Source organism: Odontesthes bonariensis, chromosome 15, assembly GCF_027942865.1.
Source record: "Odontesthes bonariensis isolate fOdoBon6 chromosome 15, fOdoBon6.hap1, whole genome shotgun sequence".
Taxonomy (NCBI): Eukaryota; Metazoa; Chordata; class Actinopteri; order Atheriniformes; family Atherinopsidae; genus Odontesthes; species Odontesthes bonariensis.
Window position 1 is genome coordinate 24,772,195 of NC_134520.1, and position 17,578 is coordinate 24,789,772.

Genomic DNA, 17,578 nt, shown 5'->3' on the forward strand with positions numbered 1-17,578 from the left:
CTCGAGCTTCAACGCAGACCGGAAGTAATGATTGACGTAACCAGAATCTCAAAGATGGCGGCGTTAGTGGGTAAGTGATGTTTTGACTAAAAAGACTCGTTGTTTTGGTGGATATCTTTGAGTTTCCAGATTCGTGTTTTTGTGGGTCTGCTAAAACGAGCAGACAAAGGGGTCCTGATTAGTGGTTTGGATGTGTCAGGAAGAGTATTTGTTACTTTTAGTGAACGCGCACGCTGACCTTGCTCTGTCTGCGTTAGCAAAGCAGCTAACAGATTAGCTAACACTAACACTTACATCAGTAACAGCTGTAATGATAGCCAGTTGTCAAGCCAGCGTTATTATTCATGTAACTATTACTCTCAAAATGTTCAGACTGGCTGTTGTTGCAGTATTGTTTTTGTCCGCAGTGTACATAAGCAGAGGGGTCGTAAAACCCCGCAACGCACTGATTATGAAACCAAACTTTTCGGGAAAACTCTGACACTTCAGGGTTTTCACCCGCATTTTCCATCACAATCCCGCGAGGACAATCGGCTAAGAGTTTTAAATACTTACTTAGATGTACTTTAGAGTTCGGCATCTATTTGGACACCCGATTAACAGAATTGTACCGAACAGTGTAGTAGTACTCTCAACGATTCATCCCTAAACACTGAATTTCAAAATTAGTCGCATATATGGTGAAGCCAATCATCTGCTGATTATTCTTTTTATTTTTTTAGGGAAGATCTGGCTGATTATTTACATGCCGCTTTAAAGAGCGTAGTGCTGAAATGTTATATGTCCATTATTTGCTGTAGAGGTTGGTAAGAAAATACAGTTGTACATTTTAATGTCATTCACAAGGTTGTTGGTGCTGCTCGTCGTGTAATGACTTATGTCACAAACTGGGAAAGGTCTCTTATTGTTCTGAGATATCAATAATACAAAAGTCAGCAACATAACGACAAAACCTTCTGCAGCATGTCATGATCAACAGAAAATTAATGAGATTCCTGTAATTAGAGCCAATTCATTGACTATTTATAATCACAAAGTCAAAAATACAACTTTTAATGCCTAAATTTTCACATCTTCCATGTTTCAAGTACACCGCTTCACCTAATTTCCACCAGCATGTTGAAATACGCCTTCTTAGGACAAAAACTCTGGACATCCTGAGAGCTACAAAGCCCTCCCACAGCCTATTTTTGAAGGGACTCTGTCTAATTTATCATATGTTGTGAAATTATGTATGAATTGAACCATAATGCTTGCATACTGTGGCATAAAGTTTGATTATTCGCTCGTCCGCAATATTGGAGACGGGGCAAACATTCACAGGGATGGAGAGCCTCATTTTGTGTTTTTGTGGCTCTTAGGCGTATTTCTGTGGCTGTTTTCTTCAGTTTTTGTTATTCTTTTTATTTTGCAGCTCCTCGTCTGGCCTTATTTGGCTCCTTTTCAACAAGGTAAGAACATCCTAATCCTTGTACTTGTTGTGAAACTGATTTAAATCTGGCCTCATCCGGCTATGCCTACACCTTCTACAGTATTGTGCACTACTCAGGAGGCTTTTATTTTATTTTACTCGTTTTATTTTTGAATCTTTTGTGTTTGTGTGGAGGTCACATCATCTCTCATAAATCACAGTATACCACTGAAAAGCCAAGGCTGAAATATTTGCTGTTTTCTTTTATTTCTGTTCTATATATTTCACTTTTTTTTTGGCAGTGGGAGCGTTCAGCTTGCCTGCTGTTCAGAGGAACAGTCTCGTTAAGCTTTAAAAGCATCGTAAAGTTTATGAGGCTCAGCATCTTCCTCAAAGAAATCCATCCATCTGTCCGTCAGACACACCACCAAACATTATCAGTATAACAGAATTGTCCTCTTTTTTTTTGTGCCTCCTGTTATTCCGATGACTATTTTCACATTTAGATTTTCTTCATTTGTCATTTTGTTTTCTCTCCCTCGTCGTCATCGTCTTATCCTCTCTTGTTCTTTCACTTGTCTGACAGGCCCATTTCAGTTTTTGCTTTTCAGCAGAAGAGTCTGCACAGCAGTGCTAAAAGCGATAACACCAACCCAAGGTTAGTCGACCAGAGAGTCTGTAGTAATACACGCCTCTAAACACTGTGCACGTGGTAAAGCTCCCCGCCTTCCCTGTTGCAGTGTGGTGCCAGTCAGGGAGAGGAGCACAGCAGTGGCACAGGCCAAACCATCGGCTGTAGCCAGCAGTAAGGGCGATTATGTCGTCACTAAGCTGGACGACCTGGTCAACTGGGCACGCAGAGTGAGTACCCGAGAGGCTGTTGGCTGTGGTACCATCCAGAATGTGTTGATTACATTCAAGTGTGCAGAGCTTTGTAAGTGTCGCATGTTAAGAACGAGGCTGTTTGGTAACAAGTCACAAAGCTTGAAAGAAAGTCCTCTTTATAAAGTGAAGCACAGAGAAGAGTTTTTAAGACAATAAAATGCAATTCCAAGAGGTAAAACATCAGAGTTTTTACATATTGAGGCGATAGTTGCACACACAGCGTAACACACGTGCAGCGATCTGACAGACGACCTTCTCCCTGCTGGACAGTAACATAAGTAACGATGTATTTCTGCTCTTCGGTGCTTTGTTGGCTTCATCTCTGCTGTGTTTCCCCTCAGAGCTCCCTGTGGCCAATGACCTTTGGTCTGGCGTGCTGCGCAGTGGAGATGATGCACATGGCGGCTCCTCGTTATGACATGGACCGCTTTGGAGTTGTGTTCAGAGCAAGTCCCCGACAGTCTGATGTCATGATCGTTGCAGGCACACTGACCAATAAGATGGCTCCAGCTCTGCGGAAGGTGAGAGCGGGGACGCCAATGATTTGATTTTTAACCGTTTTTGCTTCTGCTTCTGCTGCTGTGTTGGTTGTAGAAGCATAATCTTACATGACGGTGCAGTTCACCTAATGACGCTTCAACAAAGCATCTGCTGTCTCAGGTTTGAGTCAGCTCTGTGAAATGGAGGATGGAACTGGGCTGAGTTTTTGTTCACAGCTTGCAGACACTGACAGAGCAGTCAGTCAGATATTTCTGTGTGCAGGAAGAGAGCGATGGGAGCACTATAGCTGCACAAATGCTGGCCGGATTATGAGCAGCCTGCCGATGGATTGGCAGACCGGCATGAAACCCTCCTCCAGCTGAATATACAGATTAGCTCTTAGTCAGACTTTATGTAACAACTACTGAACGGCTTCTTCCGTCCAACAGGTGTATGACCAGATGCCTGAGCCCAGATACGTCATTTCCATGGGAAGGTAATTTAACTCTTTCATGACTTTCCTTTTTACGTGTTATTCAAACATGTGATATAGTGGTTACGTTTTATTATTTTGGCTCTGGTCCGAGTCCTTTTACAGTACTGTGTAAAGAACATTTACATGACATTATAAAAAAAATAAACGATTGTGTTAGTTTGACCAAAACAGACTTAGAGAATATATGTAAACATATTAGTTGATTTCAAATTGTACGAAATGGAGCTTCTCAAAACCGGAGCAACACACCCAGATAATGCGGTTGTGGATCAAATCCCTCCTGCATGTATACGCTCAACGAGACTTAAAAGGCTTAGGTGCTCTGTACATGCTCCAAATTTCCATCTTTTTTTGTGAAAACATTCAATTATATATAAAATATATATAAAACTATATATTTAAATTTTTTGGCAATGTTGTCTTCTGACAAAATAATCAGTAACTTAAAGACAACATCTGTGCAGTGAATTCACCTGTACTTACATGTATGATGTCTTGAACTTTTCCTCACAAAGTCCGCATTGTCGCAGCGTCTGACACACCTCAGTAAATGGCTCGTTTTCAGCTCGTTGCATTTATACTTAAATATAAAGTAATGGTAATCCAGTCCAGAGGCCAAGTCGAGCTGTAACTGTAGTCATTTAAAGATTCCGAGATGCAGGTGAAACATTCAGTCAAAGAAAGTAATTAACCAAATATGTTCTCATGGTTTTCCTCTTCCAGCTGTGCAAATGGAGGAGGTTACTACCACTACTCCTACGCTGTGGTCAGAGGCTGCGACCGGATCGTTCCAGTGGACATTTATGTTCCAGGTAGGCTTCGATGGGGTTAGGCCACCAAAACTGTTCCTGACCGGCTCCAGCCCTGAGAAAAACCCTTGGCTGGGAGCAAAGAACCACTTACATCAGGGGCTGTGGGTGGGGTTATGAAAACTAACAGGACCAACTGAAATATATTAACCACCATGATCAAATCCTACTTTTCAACCCTCGTGAAACCGACTTCAGGTCTTCTCGCCCAACATTAGTGCCAACCTCAACAATTCGTTGTTGCAGACATTGGTGGTTTTCACAGAAGTGTGGAGGCTGTCCATGCATTCGTGGTTTTGGAAATAGATATTCATGCATGTTGCTTTTGGGTTTGTGCACGTGTGTTTGGTCGTGCACGTTCAGTCCACACTGGCCTCTGTCATCAGTTTTATTGCAGCTTTGATTCACGGTTACGGTAGCTAGAAATCTGTCTCATATTTAGTAGAAGTAAAAGTCACATCAGCAGATGTATTTTCAGTCATATGGAGAGTTCCTAGTTTTTTATTTCTCAGCAGTTGTTGCTGTATTGTAGTTCTGGAAGTTGCTGGCTCGATCCCCAGCTTCCTCAATCTACATGTAGTATCTTTGGGCAAGATGCTGAACCCACCCAGTGTAGATAACAAATAATGAGATGGTAATATTTGCTAAATGAATGTAATATAATGTCGAAGTAGTACATGTATTAACCAGCTGCATCACAAATACTTAACAAATAATTTTTTATTTTGTATTAGATAACTGCTTAACTTACTGGTGTCTGTGTGTGTAAACATGTTCTCCATAGTCCTATCTGACAAAGTCCCATCAGTTATTTTTGACACTTGTAGATCACCGATTTCTGTCATTATCCAGACCCTTAAGTCAAAGACCAGAGATCGTGTAGTCTCACATGAAAGATAAGATTCTGTGTGTTTCTGCCCATCTGTCGTCAGGTTGTCCCCCCACTGCAGAGGCTCTCCTCTACGGGACTTTACAGCTGCAGAGGAAGATCAAGCGAGAGAAGAAGATAAAGATCTGGTATAGGAAGTGAATGTGTTATATATAAATATCTGCGTGTACCTTATATGTAAATGCTGTATTTCTGGTTGCATTTGGAGCGCTGCTCCTCCTCCACGTAGAGCTGCAATAACCTGAATAAAGTCATTATTGTAATTTATACAGTGCTGCTTATTTTCAGCCAAACCCATCTGCGGTCACTCAGTTCAGGTTTTCTGTTACTTTAAATCAGCGTCATTATTCTGAGTTGCTTGTGTCAGAATATAAAACTACAGTTAATAAATAATTTAAACTGCAGCCATGTTATATATTTCTCATTTATGGTGATACTTTTAATCAATCATAAACGTAAATATGAGTGGCAAAAACCACAGGATCTTAATTTTTAATAAACTGGGCTTTTGTGGAAATCCATGATTGTTTCTCATGCTGTCATTTTTGCAGCTGCGGCTCCCGGATGAGCCGAGCCACCAGGTGGCTCCTGTGATCACCAGCTCTGACCTTCACTGTTGACGCTCAGCAGTGGTTAGAAGCAGAATGCAGAACACCTCAGACACACACAGTAAAATGTCACATCACAGATGAAAATATTCCCTAAAGTTTAGGACGTTCAGCTGGTGCTGCGTCTCGGCGTGCTTAATTATTGTAAACAAGCCGCAATCATTTTTCCTGCAGGCTTATTTTCTTTAATACGTGACGATTGTGAATCGGGGGTTCAGCACTGTTCGCTGCAGAGGAGTTAGTGAGTCACACAATTAATTCCGTTAAGTTCCTGCTGATGACCGCCTGCACGACTGCTGCTGTGGTGCTTGTTCAGCTGCTAAAAGAGAGAAGCAATGCATGCTAGCCGTTACCATACACTGGTTAAAGCACATTTTGTATAACGTTTTTAGCACTGGATCATTACTGGACTTGTTTTACACTCGCTGCAGGATGCAACACACATCTGTGTTCTTAATATGCAGACAATTGGCAGATACTATTAGAGACCTCAAAACACATTCTTCAAATTAAAGAGTTGAAGAAAAAGCTAATATATAAATCACCTTCAACATATCTAACAGCATTTCATTAGTCAACAGTATGAACGTATTTGTGACAGATATTACCAACTCATCCAAGAGCGTGACCACAAGCATGTATTTAGATTTAAAGCAGCCAGAAAATGGAGGAACTTGTACAGCTGCCAGTTAGTTTAATATATGCAGTCATGGAGGCAAAACCTCCCACAAACATGATTCTTGTGTAGTATATCCTATATATTTAATCAGTTATTGGCCTCGTACTTACAGATCAACATATTAAATAGAAGTTTTGCAGGGTGTCTGTAATGGATGAAGGGATCTTGGCTTTCAGCTAATTAGCTTTTTATGGAGTTTTTTAAATTTTTCATTACTTGTGTTGCAGATAAAGTGAAAACGGAACAATAAGGTGTGTAAAAACCTCAAGCATATGTCGACTATCATGTAGAAAAGAAGGAACATTTTCCCATTTTACAGGATAAAAACAGAGGATGGATTGTTTCCCTCCCCTCCTTTTATGAAATGCTGCAGGTTGACCAATGTTTCATTCCAGGTTTTTGCTTTTCGCCCCCCGCCTCTCAAGATTTATTAAAATAAAAACGTCGACTAACTTCCAAAAGACCTGATTCAGATCTGAGATCTGCCAGCTGCTGTGGTTGCCCACCTGAGCGCCGCCTGGCGTTGCATCATCCATCCAATGATTAATGTGTCCTCGCCAGCTGGTAACTTATTCCCACGTGTTCAGATAGTGCGCACTGTTATCTCCAACCATAAATTAAGACGTGTATAGAGTACTCTGTGTTCGTCTCAGCCAAGCGCTTAACAGCTTATGTATCGTTTGTAAGAGCGTATTGCAGTATGAAAACAACAGGGAACCCTTTCAAGGTGTATAATACCTGATTGTTAATTGAAATGAGTAAAATAAAGTGTTCATGTTAAGCTCTCTGAGATTCTCATCAATTCGGTGTTTTTCCGGTTTAAGCCCATTTATTTTTTACCATTAAGAGAAATCCTTTAGTCTCTATTCCTCTACATTTATTAGATATCACAGTATTAATACAGCGATTAAACAATATTTTTGTTTTTGAGGTTTTTCAGTATATGTGCCAGACATTAAGAAGGTTTTATAGAATTTTTTTTAATCTACAAAGCATCTTATCATTTAACTTTAAAAATAATCATCTAATTATTCCAATATGAAGACAACAATTAGCTGCAGACTAATATGTGACGGGGGGCTGTTTTTTTCCACCGAGCAAGGTAGTCAGCTAAACAAGTCTCATTAAAATTTCTCATCCACCTGCATAACATTTTCATTTGCTTCCTCCACATTTGGATCTGAACACTTCCCTCAGAACTGGCTGTGAGAAACCAACTCTGATGCACACACCGCTCTCAGGGTTTGTACCAAGTTAGCATTTTACTGTCAGGTTTCACATTAACACCATGATTCTGCAGACCTGTGAACATCTCGGACTCCCATTTTATTAATGGTTATAACAAAGCAAGCGGCAGGATATTTACTGCTTTGTCTAAAAACTGGGCTATTGATGGCAGGAAGGATGCTGGCTGATGTAAGACCCGGAACACAAGAGTCTCAGTGAGATATAAATGCATTTCTGGTGGTTTCTGTCTGCTTTATTCTTCTGTTTTTACTGTAATATATCAATGGATGCTTTATGTTCAGTCTGACGAAACAGAGCTGTTCAGATAAGAAACTACAACTAATGCCACAATAAATGTACATTAAATATGAAAAGCTGTAAACTGAGTCAGGAAGGAGTGGGTTTATTCAAATCTGGCAGCGTGAAATACATGGGACGAGTGTCAGGAAGAAGGCACATCAGAGTATAAAAAGGTTTGCAGCAGTTTCTTCAGACTTTATTCTTTGACAATGGTAGGAGTGATCATTTTCTTGAAGGAATAGTATTTGCATTCACTTGGTGGGTCAATGTCCATGGTAGTGGTGCTAATCTTCTCCTTCTTGAAGCCAGCTTGGAGCAGATGAGGCTGCTGAGTCTCCTGAAAATCATTAACAGAGAGAGTCGGTCAGTACGAGGCGGTTCACGTTCTAATCCTGTTTATCAGTAACCTTGAAATGAAAGCACCACGTAACTCAGATACACTCGGTACACACAGATACATTTGCTCTGCTGCGTGGATAAATATTGCCATGAACACATCGTGTTCAAATTCACATCGCAGGACGGGGAGAACAGCGAAGCTCAAACTTCACCTCAGAAGATACATGTTGATAATTTACAGGTGCAGTTGGTACCAGTGATTACACAATATTCCTGCAGAATATGTGCAGAAAGCGCATAAAACTTTCCCTTTTCAAGCCTCAACAATGTCAAGAACTGCATTTACTGCCTCAAGTTGACACATTTGTGAGGGTTTGCAGTTAAATAGTCCAGAAACCCCCAACTCTCTGTATATAGTTGTCTCTAATATCATTCTTTTCAATGCATGTTCATTTCCTGGATTAAGTTCAAATGTCCCGTCCTCATTTGACCTCATACTGGCTCTAGGATTCAGGGAAATAGTCGTGTTCCAGTTGTACACTGCTTGTTTTACAATATCGCATATAACATGGTTACGTGTACTGAGAAAAAGTCAGATCATCTTTTAAAAAAACCTGACGCCACATGCTTTGTATCATCACATTTCGGAGAGCAACGATTTCCATACAGCAGACGAATAACAAGTCGAGTTGTAGATGAACTGAGGTCTAATTTGAGTGATTTGATCTTGACAGGATCCCAAAGGTGACCAACCTCAAACATCTTCTCAATTTTGTCATATTTGGTCTTAAGAAACTCGCCCCAGGAGGTCAGGTTGCAGTAGGTGAGGATGCCGCCGGGTTTCAGCAGCCTGTGAGCGTGACCCTGCAGATTAACACACACACACACACCAAGAAACTTTCAGTCGTTCAGCTCCAGATGTGTCCAAAAACATTTGAAGATACAGAGGACAAGACATTTCTTGCTAAGTTTTCACTGATAATCCCCTCCTTTTAAATCCTCGCGTGTCCGTTATGTGTAACTTGATGTAGGTGCATTTTAAATCCCTACCTTGATGAAATCAAACTGATGAGTGTGCCATGTCTCCTCTGACAGAGGATACGTGTCATACAGGATCCCTGAGAGAGGAGGAATTCAGTGTTAGCAGTGAACCACAAACAGGAGAATCAACCACATTGTGGTTAGTTTTATTGCTACTTTAAGCGCTTTTTGTCCTCCAAAGCATCTGTAAATGGCTCAAGACATAAACACATTGTTTTGATTTACATCAAGCATCAATAGTCATATCTGTAATAACATGTATCTGTAAGCGCAAGGGTTGTGTTTCAAGCAGCAAATGCAGTGAGTCAAATATCTCCACGTTTGATCAAAGCTCGCCCACGCCTGGTTTTATTTCTTACCATCAAAGTGATTGTCTGGCAGGGTGGGAACAACGTTCTCCCAGAGGCCCTTCAGAGGGACAACCTGCAGCAGAGAAAACACTCATCAACACCTTCGCGTTGCAGAGCAGGAACGGTAATTTTCAACACAAACGAGGCCTGTGTGCGGAAATATCAGGTACCGAGCACACAGTGGAGCCAACATCAAGTGATAACTGTCATCCTGTCAGTCAGGTCTACTGACCTTGTGTGGCTGAGACTTGGCCCAGTTCTCCAGCCGTGCAAAAACGCCATCGTTGCACTCGATGATCCAGTGCTCCTCAATGGGGAAAGACTCTACTTTGGTGGCAGCGATGGCCATGCCGAAACCAATCTCCAGAACCCGTCCGCCTACCGGACAAATACAACCCAGCAGGAAATAATTATTAGAAGCTCGGCAGGGTTCAGTGTGGGCATGCGTCTCTGTTTAAGGGTCTACAAAGGGTCCACCTCCACTTCCACTGGAACAAGTTGTTTGTGGCTTATATCAGTTTTTCCCTGATATAACTGAGATACAGGGATTTTCATGGTTTGACTGAAGCTTCCTCCTCCTGTCAGGTGTGGAGGGAAGGCATGGAGGTTGTAACATGTGGCTGGACAGAAAGGTCAAAGGGTTTCATTCCCTTTTACAGTTGCATATAAATAGATGAGGGGTAAAGGTTCATAGTTACTGCTTGACCCTTTCGTAAGGATTGATTTAATCTTTAAAGAGTTGCAAAGGCATCTCAGTGGATTATTGACATATTTGAATATATTGGTTTTCACGTAGCTCCAGGGAAACGTGTTCAGACAGAGTTCAAATGTCCAGAGACAAAGACCAAAGGATATGTGCTCATCTGCTTTCATGTGTAAATAAACAAAAGAAACTGAATTCTAACATCAAGTAAACAATCACAGGACATAACGAATGGCAGTATCTGACAAAGTAAAACCCTGTGTGTGGCGAGAATGTAGATGTACTAGAAGAAGTCCTGTGGCTAACATAAATATGGAAAAAAAGATGCATTTTCATCTCCAACTGAACTGCATCTTGAAAACTTCAAAATCAAAACTTTCAGGTGCAGGAAAAACGTGCATTTCTGCAGCATTTTGCACACCGTTTCAGTACACACGCATGCTTTCAGCGTGTCCAAGATCAGTCTATTTTCATATAAAGCTAAACGCAGATAAGCGGGGTCTCCCTGCAGATATTTTGGCCTGTTCCCAGGAGGGCAGGAACAGCTGCTGTGGAGCTACATGCTGCTCACACTCACACGTGCTGCCACAAACGAAGGGAAAGGCTCAAATGTGTGTAAAATTACAACAAAAACTAGAGTTGATCAATTTTTTGAGCTTCGTATCAAACTGTTGGTGATAATGTGTAATTTTGAACATTAATTAGGAATTCCTAATCTTTCTATGTCTTTCTATGTCTAAAATGTGTATGGCTTATTACTGTTACAATAATAAGAAAACAAAATTAACAATCTGAGACTCAGCTGCATTTACAAAATATTTTCAAATCAAATCAAATTTATTTGTATAGCACATTTCATGTACAAACAATTCAAAGTGCTTTACATAAAATAAAAGCATTGCAGCAGGGAGTGGAAGAAGCATTAAAAATACATAAAAGAATATAAATAGAAACAAATACAATCATTTAAATGAATTTAAAAACAAGCAACAGTCTAGATAAGTTAAAAGATACCGTGCAGATTTCATGCATAGACACATGAATGTTTTTAACCTGGATTTTGGTCTAAATGACAGGGTGCACCATACCATGAGTCCAATATCGGACAAGCCACGCAGCTCAGTTCGATGTCCGACAACACACTTTCGACCGACTACAACTGTCACTTTTACCTTTAGAGGCTGCGACGGTCGCCAGGGAATGCATGTACGGGGTTTCCCAGCGCTCCATCACCGGCTTGCCCATGATCTCCAGGTGTGTGTCGGTCTCATTGTAACCGGCGCTAGCGTCGTGCCAGGAGGACTTGCAGTCCTCTCCCTTTGAGAATATGGGCTGAGCAGCGGAGGTCATTTTGTGTTGATGTTGTTGTGTGGTTCTAGTGAATGGTTGGGCAGACACAGGAGAGGGTAGGAGTTGGGAGACGGCGGTTTATATCGAGCTCACAAGTGCTGACACCGCAGGAGTGTTACTGGGGGTCAAAAGCGCAAATACATTCCATCTAAGATCCAAGATCGCCCAAGAAGCTCTGCAGGCGCGATGGCTCACTCGGTGGTAAATAAGTGGCACAGTTTACGACTATGAAACCTCATAAGGTCGGAAGTTCTTCTTTGGCTCTGTGTTGATGAAAACGTCAATTTGCTTCTGTCAGTTTACAGTACAATTGAAACATGTCAAATCTGACAACATCTGGCCTCTTTCCAGAAATTCAGAATACATTTTTTTTAGAGATTAAAGCTGCATTTCACTCACTAAGGAATATAAAGACGAACCCAAACAGCGAACACAGTTACTGATGGTAAAAAGCTTGTAAGTGGATGGATGGGATCCTTCAGATTATTTGGTTTAGGGGCCCTTGCGTAAAACTGTGTACATTACGGACTTCTACCTACCACCCTCTTCATATTGCTGCATTTAAAGGCAGCTGACAAAAAGGCAACCCAAAGTTTCTGAGCCCTTACGACTGGTTTTATCAGAATTCCCCCAAAAGGCAGCTCACAGCAAACTATAAATCTTTCTTTTTATTTACTGATTTAATGTTAGAGGAAATGATTTCCAAATCTGACTCCCCTCTTCTGAGATGGTGATTGTTTGAAAGTTGTACTAATCCGGTTTGTCCACCCCACTAAAGTTGTTGCACAGCCCAATTCTGGTCATAGGGCCTTGGCATAGAGCACTTCAACTGGATTTAATTTGCATTAATTTGATCAAACTGACTGCGCTAACACCGAAAACAACAGTCTTGTTGCCAAAGTGACACGTTAAAAAGAAAAAAAAATCCATTACATGACGCTTGATTGAACTGTTGTGAATTTCTTTTTAGATCTGAGCTATTTTTGATGGTAAAAGCTTCTGAATAGCTTTTAACTGCCCACAATTTTTTTTTTATTCACAAGACTGAGAGAAAGTTCTACCTTCTGACCAGGGTGGTTATAGGGGTAGAAGTATCTCCCTGGTACTTTGTTTTGTTCCTGGTCCCTGTAGTGTAATTGTTGGATCACCCTCCAAACGTTAACCTTAACACCCTCGTAAAGTTCCTGCAGTAGCTGTAAAAGTGTCTGTTTCCTGGATCATTTTTGTGGTGCTCAGGATTAGGATCCGAGTGAGAGGTCTTTGTTCTTTCTCCTCTTTAAGTGTTTGCATGGACAGCGGAGGCTTGGCCCTGGAGCTTATGCACACAAGTTGTACATTGGCTCCTGTTGCATAACATCATGTAAGCACTCTGAACAACTAGATGTGTGACATGACAAGAGATTTCAATTGATTGAACACGTCTATGTTCATAAATAAAATTTTAACTGGATCAGAAAGAAATCAGAAAGGAAAATGCTCTTTCAATTTTTCGTGTAAGGACTGCATGTCTCCATTTGTGTGTTACAGAAGTATGATGGCTTATTTTTAATAAATTACTATATTGTAAATGTTTATGGAAGTACTCACTATTTACTGGAAGTAGCATTGGGAGCTGCCCCTGTTGATGGATAATCAACAATTTAACTCTGTGGGAAAGTTTCATATCGTTGTAGGATGTTAGATTTGAGAGAAATCAAGAACCTGAAAACCAGTATCTGTGTCACTTATCCTTTTCCTGTGGCTGAACACAACACAATGTAACAGACTAACAGTCAAAAACGCATCAGCTGATCATCTTCTCGGCTCCTGTGTCCCGCTGTCCAATCATCCACTTCACTCCCATTAGGTGAAGCCAAGTGGAGCCGGCTCCTCTGTGAGGGTCCTCATCACTGCAGGTTCTCATCCACCTACCACCCTTACATGAGGCACTTGATTTGCTCTGCCTTTCATGAAACTTACTTCCACAGAAGCTCACCTTCATGCAGAAACTGATTCATCCTGACAAGTGAAACAATAAACCATCACTCTTCCTCTGTAGCTTTCAGATGTCATAGAGCCAATGACGGCATTCTGGGACTGATAGATGAGATTTAGCTCCTGCAGATGTCACATTTTGGTAGGACATTGTTGGTTCTGACAAAGTGTAATATAACTATGACTCAAACTAATGCCAGTTTATGTAGTTTCAAGAATATTTGTTATATCCAATCTAAAATAAACATTACAAAGTGGGAAACCGTTTACATTAGCATGAAGACATCACAGGAGGGATACATCTGAGGTTTAGAGCAGGTGTTTTACCATTTTTCTACTATAGCTTCACCTTTCTCAAAGCCATGTGAGAGCTAAACTGCTGCAAAATGTTTCAAATCAATCAGAAACACCAGATTTTACAGTACATTAAAATGTACTATGGATATTATTCAGCGTTCAACCTGTGCACATCCTCAAAAAGACGGATGTTGAAACCAAACGTTTGAGGACAAAACACAGAAAATAAACACTTATAAAGTAGAAATTAATGAAAAACTTAGATGAATATAGTTTTAAAAGACTAATGAAAGAAATTAAGAGTGGATAACATGTAGAGGAGGATCAATCTAAAATGCTTGTGTGAGTATATTGTCTTTTCAGAGGTCGATTTATTCCACTTTGTAATATGTAATACCAACATTTTTGATAGTTTTAACACACAGGAGCAGCTAATTTTTTTTGTTGTTGTTATAGATTTATTTAGTTTGACTTCATCTGATATGTTATAAACTGTTTCATGGTTCAAAACATATCGAGACCACACAAGATTTTTTTGAAAATATGCTTTCCAACTGGAACAAACCATGAAAACTAGTCAAGCTGCCGTTTGCTTAGATCCACGGTTTTCATTGATTTGTCCTCTTGGCAGTACACATCATCAAAACATGTGTTTACAGATCATTTTTCAAGTGTAGAAAATATGGTAATTAAAGAGAGGAAAAACTGAATATATCTGGTGATTATAGTAACAACAGCTGTGATGGGATGAAAATAATAGCAATGCATTGATATTCAAAAGTTGGATTAACTACATGTGATTCCAAAATGATATTATAATAAACTATTTGCATGAACTGAATGCAATTACATCTAAAGTTGTTATTTTCAGAGGAGCTTTAGAGAGGTATTTTGAAGACTGAAATCACTGCAGCATCACTTCTCTACAAACCTCCGTTCAGATGAGCATCTCAAACCTGGAAACTTTAAAAGCTTACCGCTACGCTGTTAGAGGTGTCGAACAAACTCTCACAGCGTCTCTGTAACGGCTGTAACGGCTCTACGGTGGCTGTCATCGTGCCACATTAACGCCACGCGGCAGCAGGAAGAAGGGGCTGGTTTTTTTTTGTGGCCAGCGGATTTTAAGCTGGAGGAGGAATTGTTGGTGGCGTAAATGTGTGGCTTTATTGCATTATAATAATTTTACTCAAATAGATGTTGTGGTGTCAGATTAGCTTTCATGACGGACTCTCCGTACAGACCGCAGTAAAGGTCAAAGGCCACGGGACGTGATTTTAATTGTTGTGACCGAATTAATTTCAGGGAGCTGGTCGATTATACTTCTGAGTTAACTTTAACAACAAACAGTGTTGACAGGCTGTGTAATCACCATCTCCTGCTCCACTCCGACTCTTCATTAACAAAACAAGAGCGAGCCAATTTCCTCTGAGAAACATGATCAAGCTGTTGTCCTCACATACGTCGTAATTTGAAAGAAATTGGCTTCAGTCCCAGTGGAGAGTCTGTTATAAATCTTGACATACTGATGCATGACCTCAATTCGTCCTCCATAAATGATGGGGAGGAGATAAAGAGAACCAAGAGCATCTTCCCGGGACATGCACTGCGCTGAGTGAGGAGGTGACTCTCATTCTGACTTTTACAATTTCCACTGGGAGTTTAATGAAAGCTCAGGGGATATACTGCCACAAGATATATCCATGTATTTCTATTTTCCTTGTTTAATTAGCTCCAAGCTGCATGTTTGACTTAAATGACACCCTGTTCATAGACTGAAAAGGAGAACGCATTTGTATGAATCATCACGCTCTAGTTTACATAATTAAACAACACATGACATTTTAGATTAAATTCAATCTTCTTGAAGGCTTTGTGTTTCTTTTCTTTCTGAGCTGATGGAACCCTTCGATCTGATAAGACTTGACTGAAGCTATTGTTGAGCTTTCAGGAAGTGTGGGTGCCTGAATCCAGTAATGAATTTTTGGAATTTCAAAAGTGGAAAAATGCAGCTGGTTAGCTGCTTTCTGAAATATATAGATGATTGTAAGGCCGTGTAAAATCTAGATTTTTATCTTAAAGCTTTATTTTAGAAACTCTGTTTCCGGAAAAGTTGGGAAGTTTTCCAAAAAAACCAAAAAAAGTATTTTTGTTGTCTTCACTGGCCAGCTTCTTTAAATTCAAAGATTTTTACAAATGTAGAATTTAGCGGCAGCAACACGCTCAGAAATGTTGATAGACGCATGTTTAATATTGTGTTACATCACTCTACTTTTTAATGATGCTTTCTAATGATTTTGGATCTGTGGACACTAATTGTTGTCCATTGTTACTGAATTCAAGATTTCATCTGCTCAGCAGTCCATGGACTGAGGTAAGCAGGATTATCCTCCTCATAATGTACCATTTTCAAAAGGCAGCAGCTCTGGCCTGCAGTCAGCACAGTCAGACACACACACTTCATCACTGCAAAGTCTTGCTATATGCCTCTGCATAAATGTTACCTTCACACATGTCTAAGTTGCCCATCCCACAGGTGCTGAAACACCCTCATACCCTCACAGATGCCGGATTTTGCCCCTTTCACAGACATCATCCTGTGTGGTCTTTCCTGTCCTCACTTTCTTTGTGGCCATCTGAGATGAGCTTCTGCTCAGAGGAGTCAGCAGTTTCCAAGCATATTTTATGTTATTTCAAGCTCCTCTTAAAATTGATCCTAATAACATGACTGCGCGTCCAACAGTGTTTAGCAGCTCTGATCTGTTTCCACTGAGATTTCCCCAGACTCCCTGTAGCTTTCACAATGATGTGCTCTGTTGATGTTGAAATACCAAAGTTCTTTGCAAGTTTGCCTTGAGAAAAACATATTTTTAATTGAGCTATGATTCTTTGACAGTGTTGGGCACAAAGCAGTGAACTATGATCCATCTTTGCTTGGAAAGACTAATGCTTTCAGCATGCTTGTGCAACCTCTCTGCATTGGGGCTTTCCAAATGTACATCTGCATGTTATAGAGTTTTGCTGCCACTCAGAGATGTGTTGATCAGTCTGAGCCATGTGCTGTTCTGGTTGTGTTGGTCCTTTAGCTTTGCTCTTTGGTGGTAAAGACAGAAGTCAAAGTGGACAAAGATCTGCTTTGTGATGGAATAGAAATGTGTTAAAATGCTTGAGATTGCCTTTTACAGATTGTGCTTTTCTCTCGTGCTTTGTTATTTATTGCTTTTGGTGCTTTGTCCTTTTTATGATGAAATCTGTTGAGCTAATCTTCAACCAATCAGAATTTGACCAATGCGTAGTGTTATCTTCGAGGACTGCACGCTCTTACGTTTTTAAAGGAGTGCACGCAAGTCCATCTGTATTGATTAAATACAAAAAGCCATCGCTCTGCGTGGGGTGAAAGCGATGTCGACGGATGTCTCTGAGCACATATAAACAGGCCCTAAATCTTTGATGGATGCTTCTCTTATACCCAATCCTGATACTTTCCCCTTTCACCAATCAATCTGCTAATGGAAGAATCGTCTAAGACACTATTAGCTGCATATTTGATAAACTTTTCTGTCTTTCTTTGCCTCTCTTGCATCTTTTTTGAGTGTGTTGATGGCAGCAAATTCTAGATAAATACAGCGAAGCTGGTTAGTGAAAAGACTGAAAATAATTTCCTTTATACTCCTCTGTTACGTAAAGGTTTCAACAAATCAACAAATAACAAGTCTGATTTCAATTGCGTCCAAATAAAACTT

At 40.4% G+C, this 17,578-nt stretch overlaps 2 protein-coding genes across 2 annotated transcripts; one reads left to right on the forward strand and one right to left on the reverse strand.

Annotated features, from left to right (window-relative positions):
- ndufs7 (NADH:ubiquinone oxidoreductase core subunit S7) lies at positions 1-5,491 on the forward strand. The gene is made up of 8 exons (XM_075485649.1): positions 1-70; positions 1,415-1,451; positions 1,998-2,069; positions 2,152-2,272; positions 2,638-2,817; positions 3,226-3,272; positions 3,996-4,084; positions 5,014-5,491. Exons 1-8 carry the CDS (start codon positions 28-30, stop codon positions 5,109-5,111), a joined length of 687 nt encoding a protein of 228 aa, XP_075341764.1. The 5' UTR covers positions 1-27; the 3' UTR covers positions 5,112-5,491.
- Positions 5,492-7,871: 2,380 nt separating this feature from the next.
- On the reverse strand, positions 7,872-11,645 carry gamt (guanidinoacetate N-methyltransferase). The gene is made up of 6 exons (XM_075484409.1): positions 11,390-11,645; positions 9,747-9,892; positions 9,524-9,587; positions 9,174-9,241; positions 8,877-8,987; positions 7,872-8,121 (listed from the first exon to the last, which is right to left on the reverse strand). The coding sequence occupies exons 1-6, from the start codon at positions 11,565-11,567 to the stop codon at positions 7,981-7,983; spliced, it is 708 nt and encodes a 235-aa protein (XP_075340524.1). The 5' UTR covers positions 11,568-11,645; the 3' UTR covers positions 7,872-7,980.
- Positions 11,646-17,578: the final 5,933 nt, after the last annotated feature.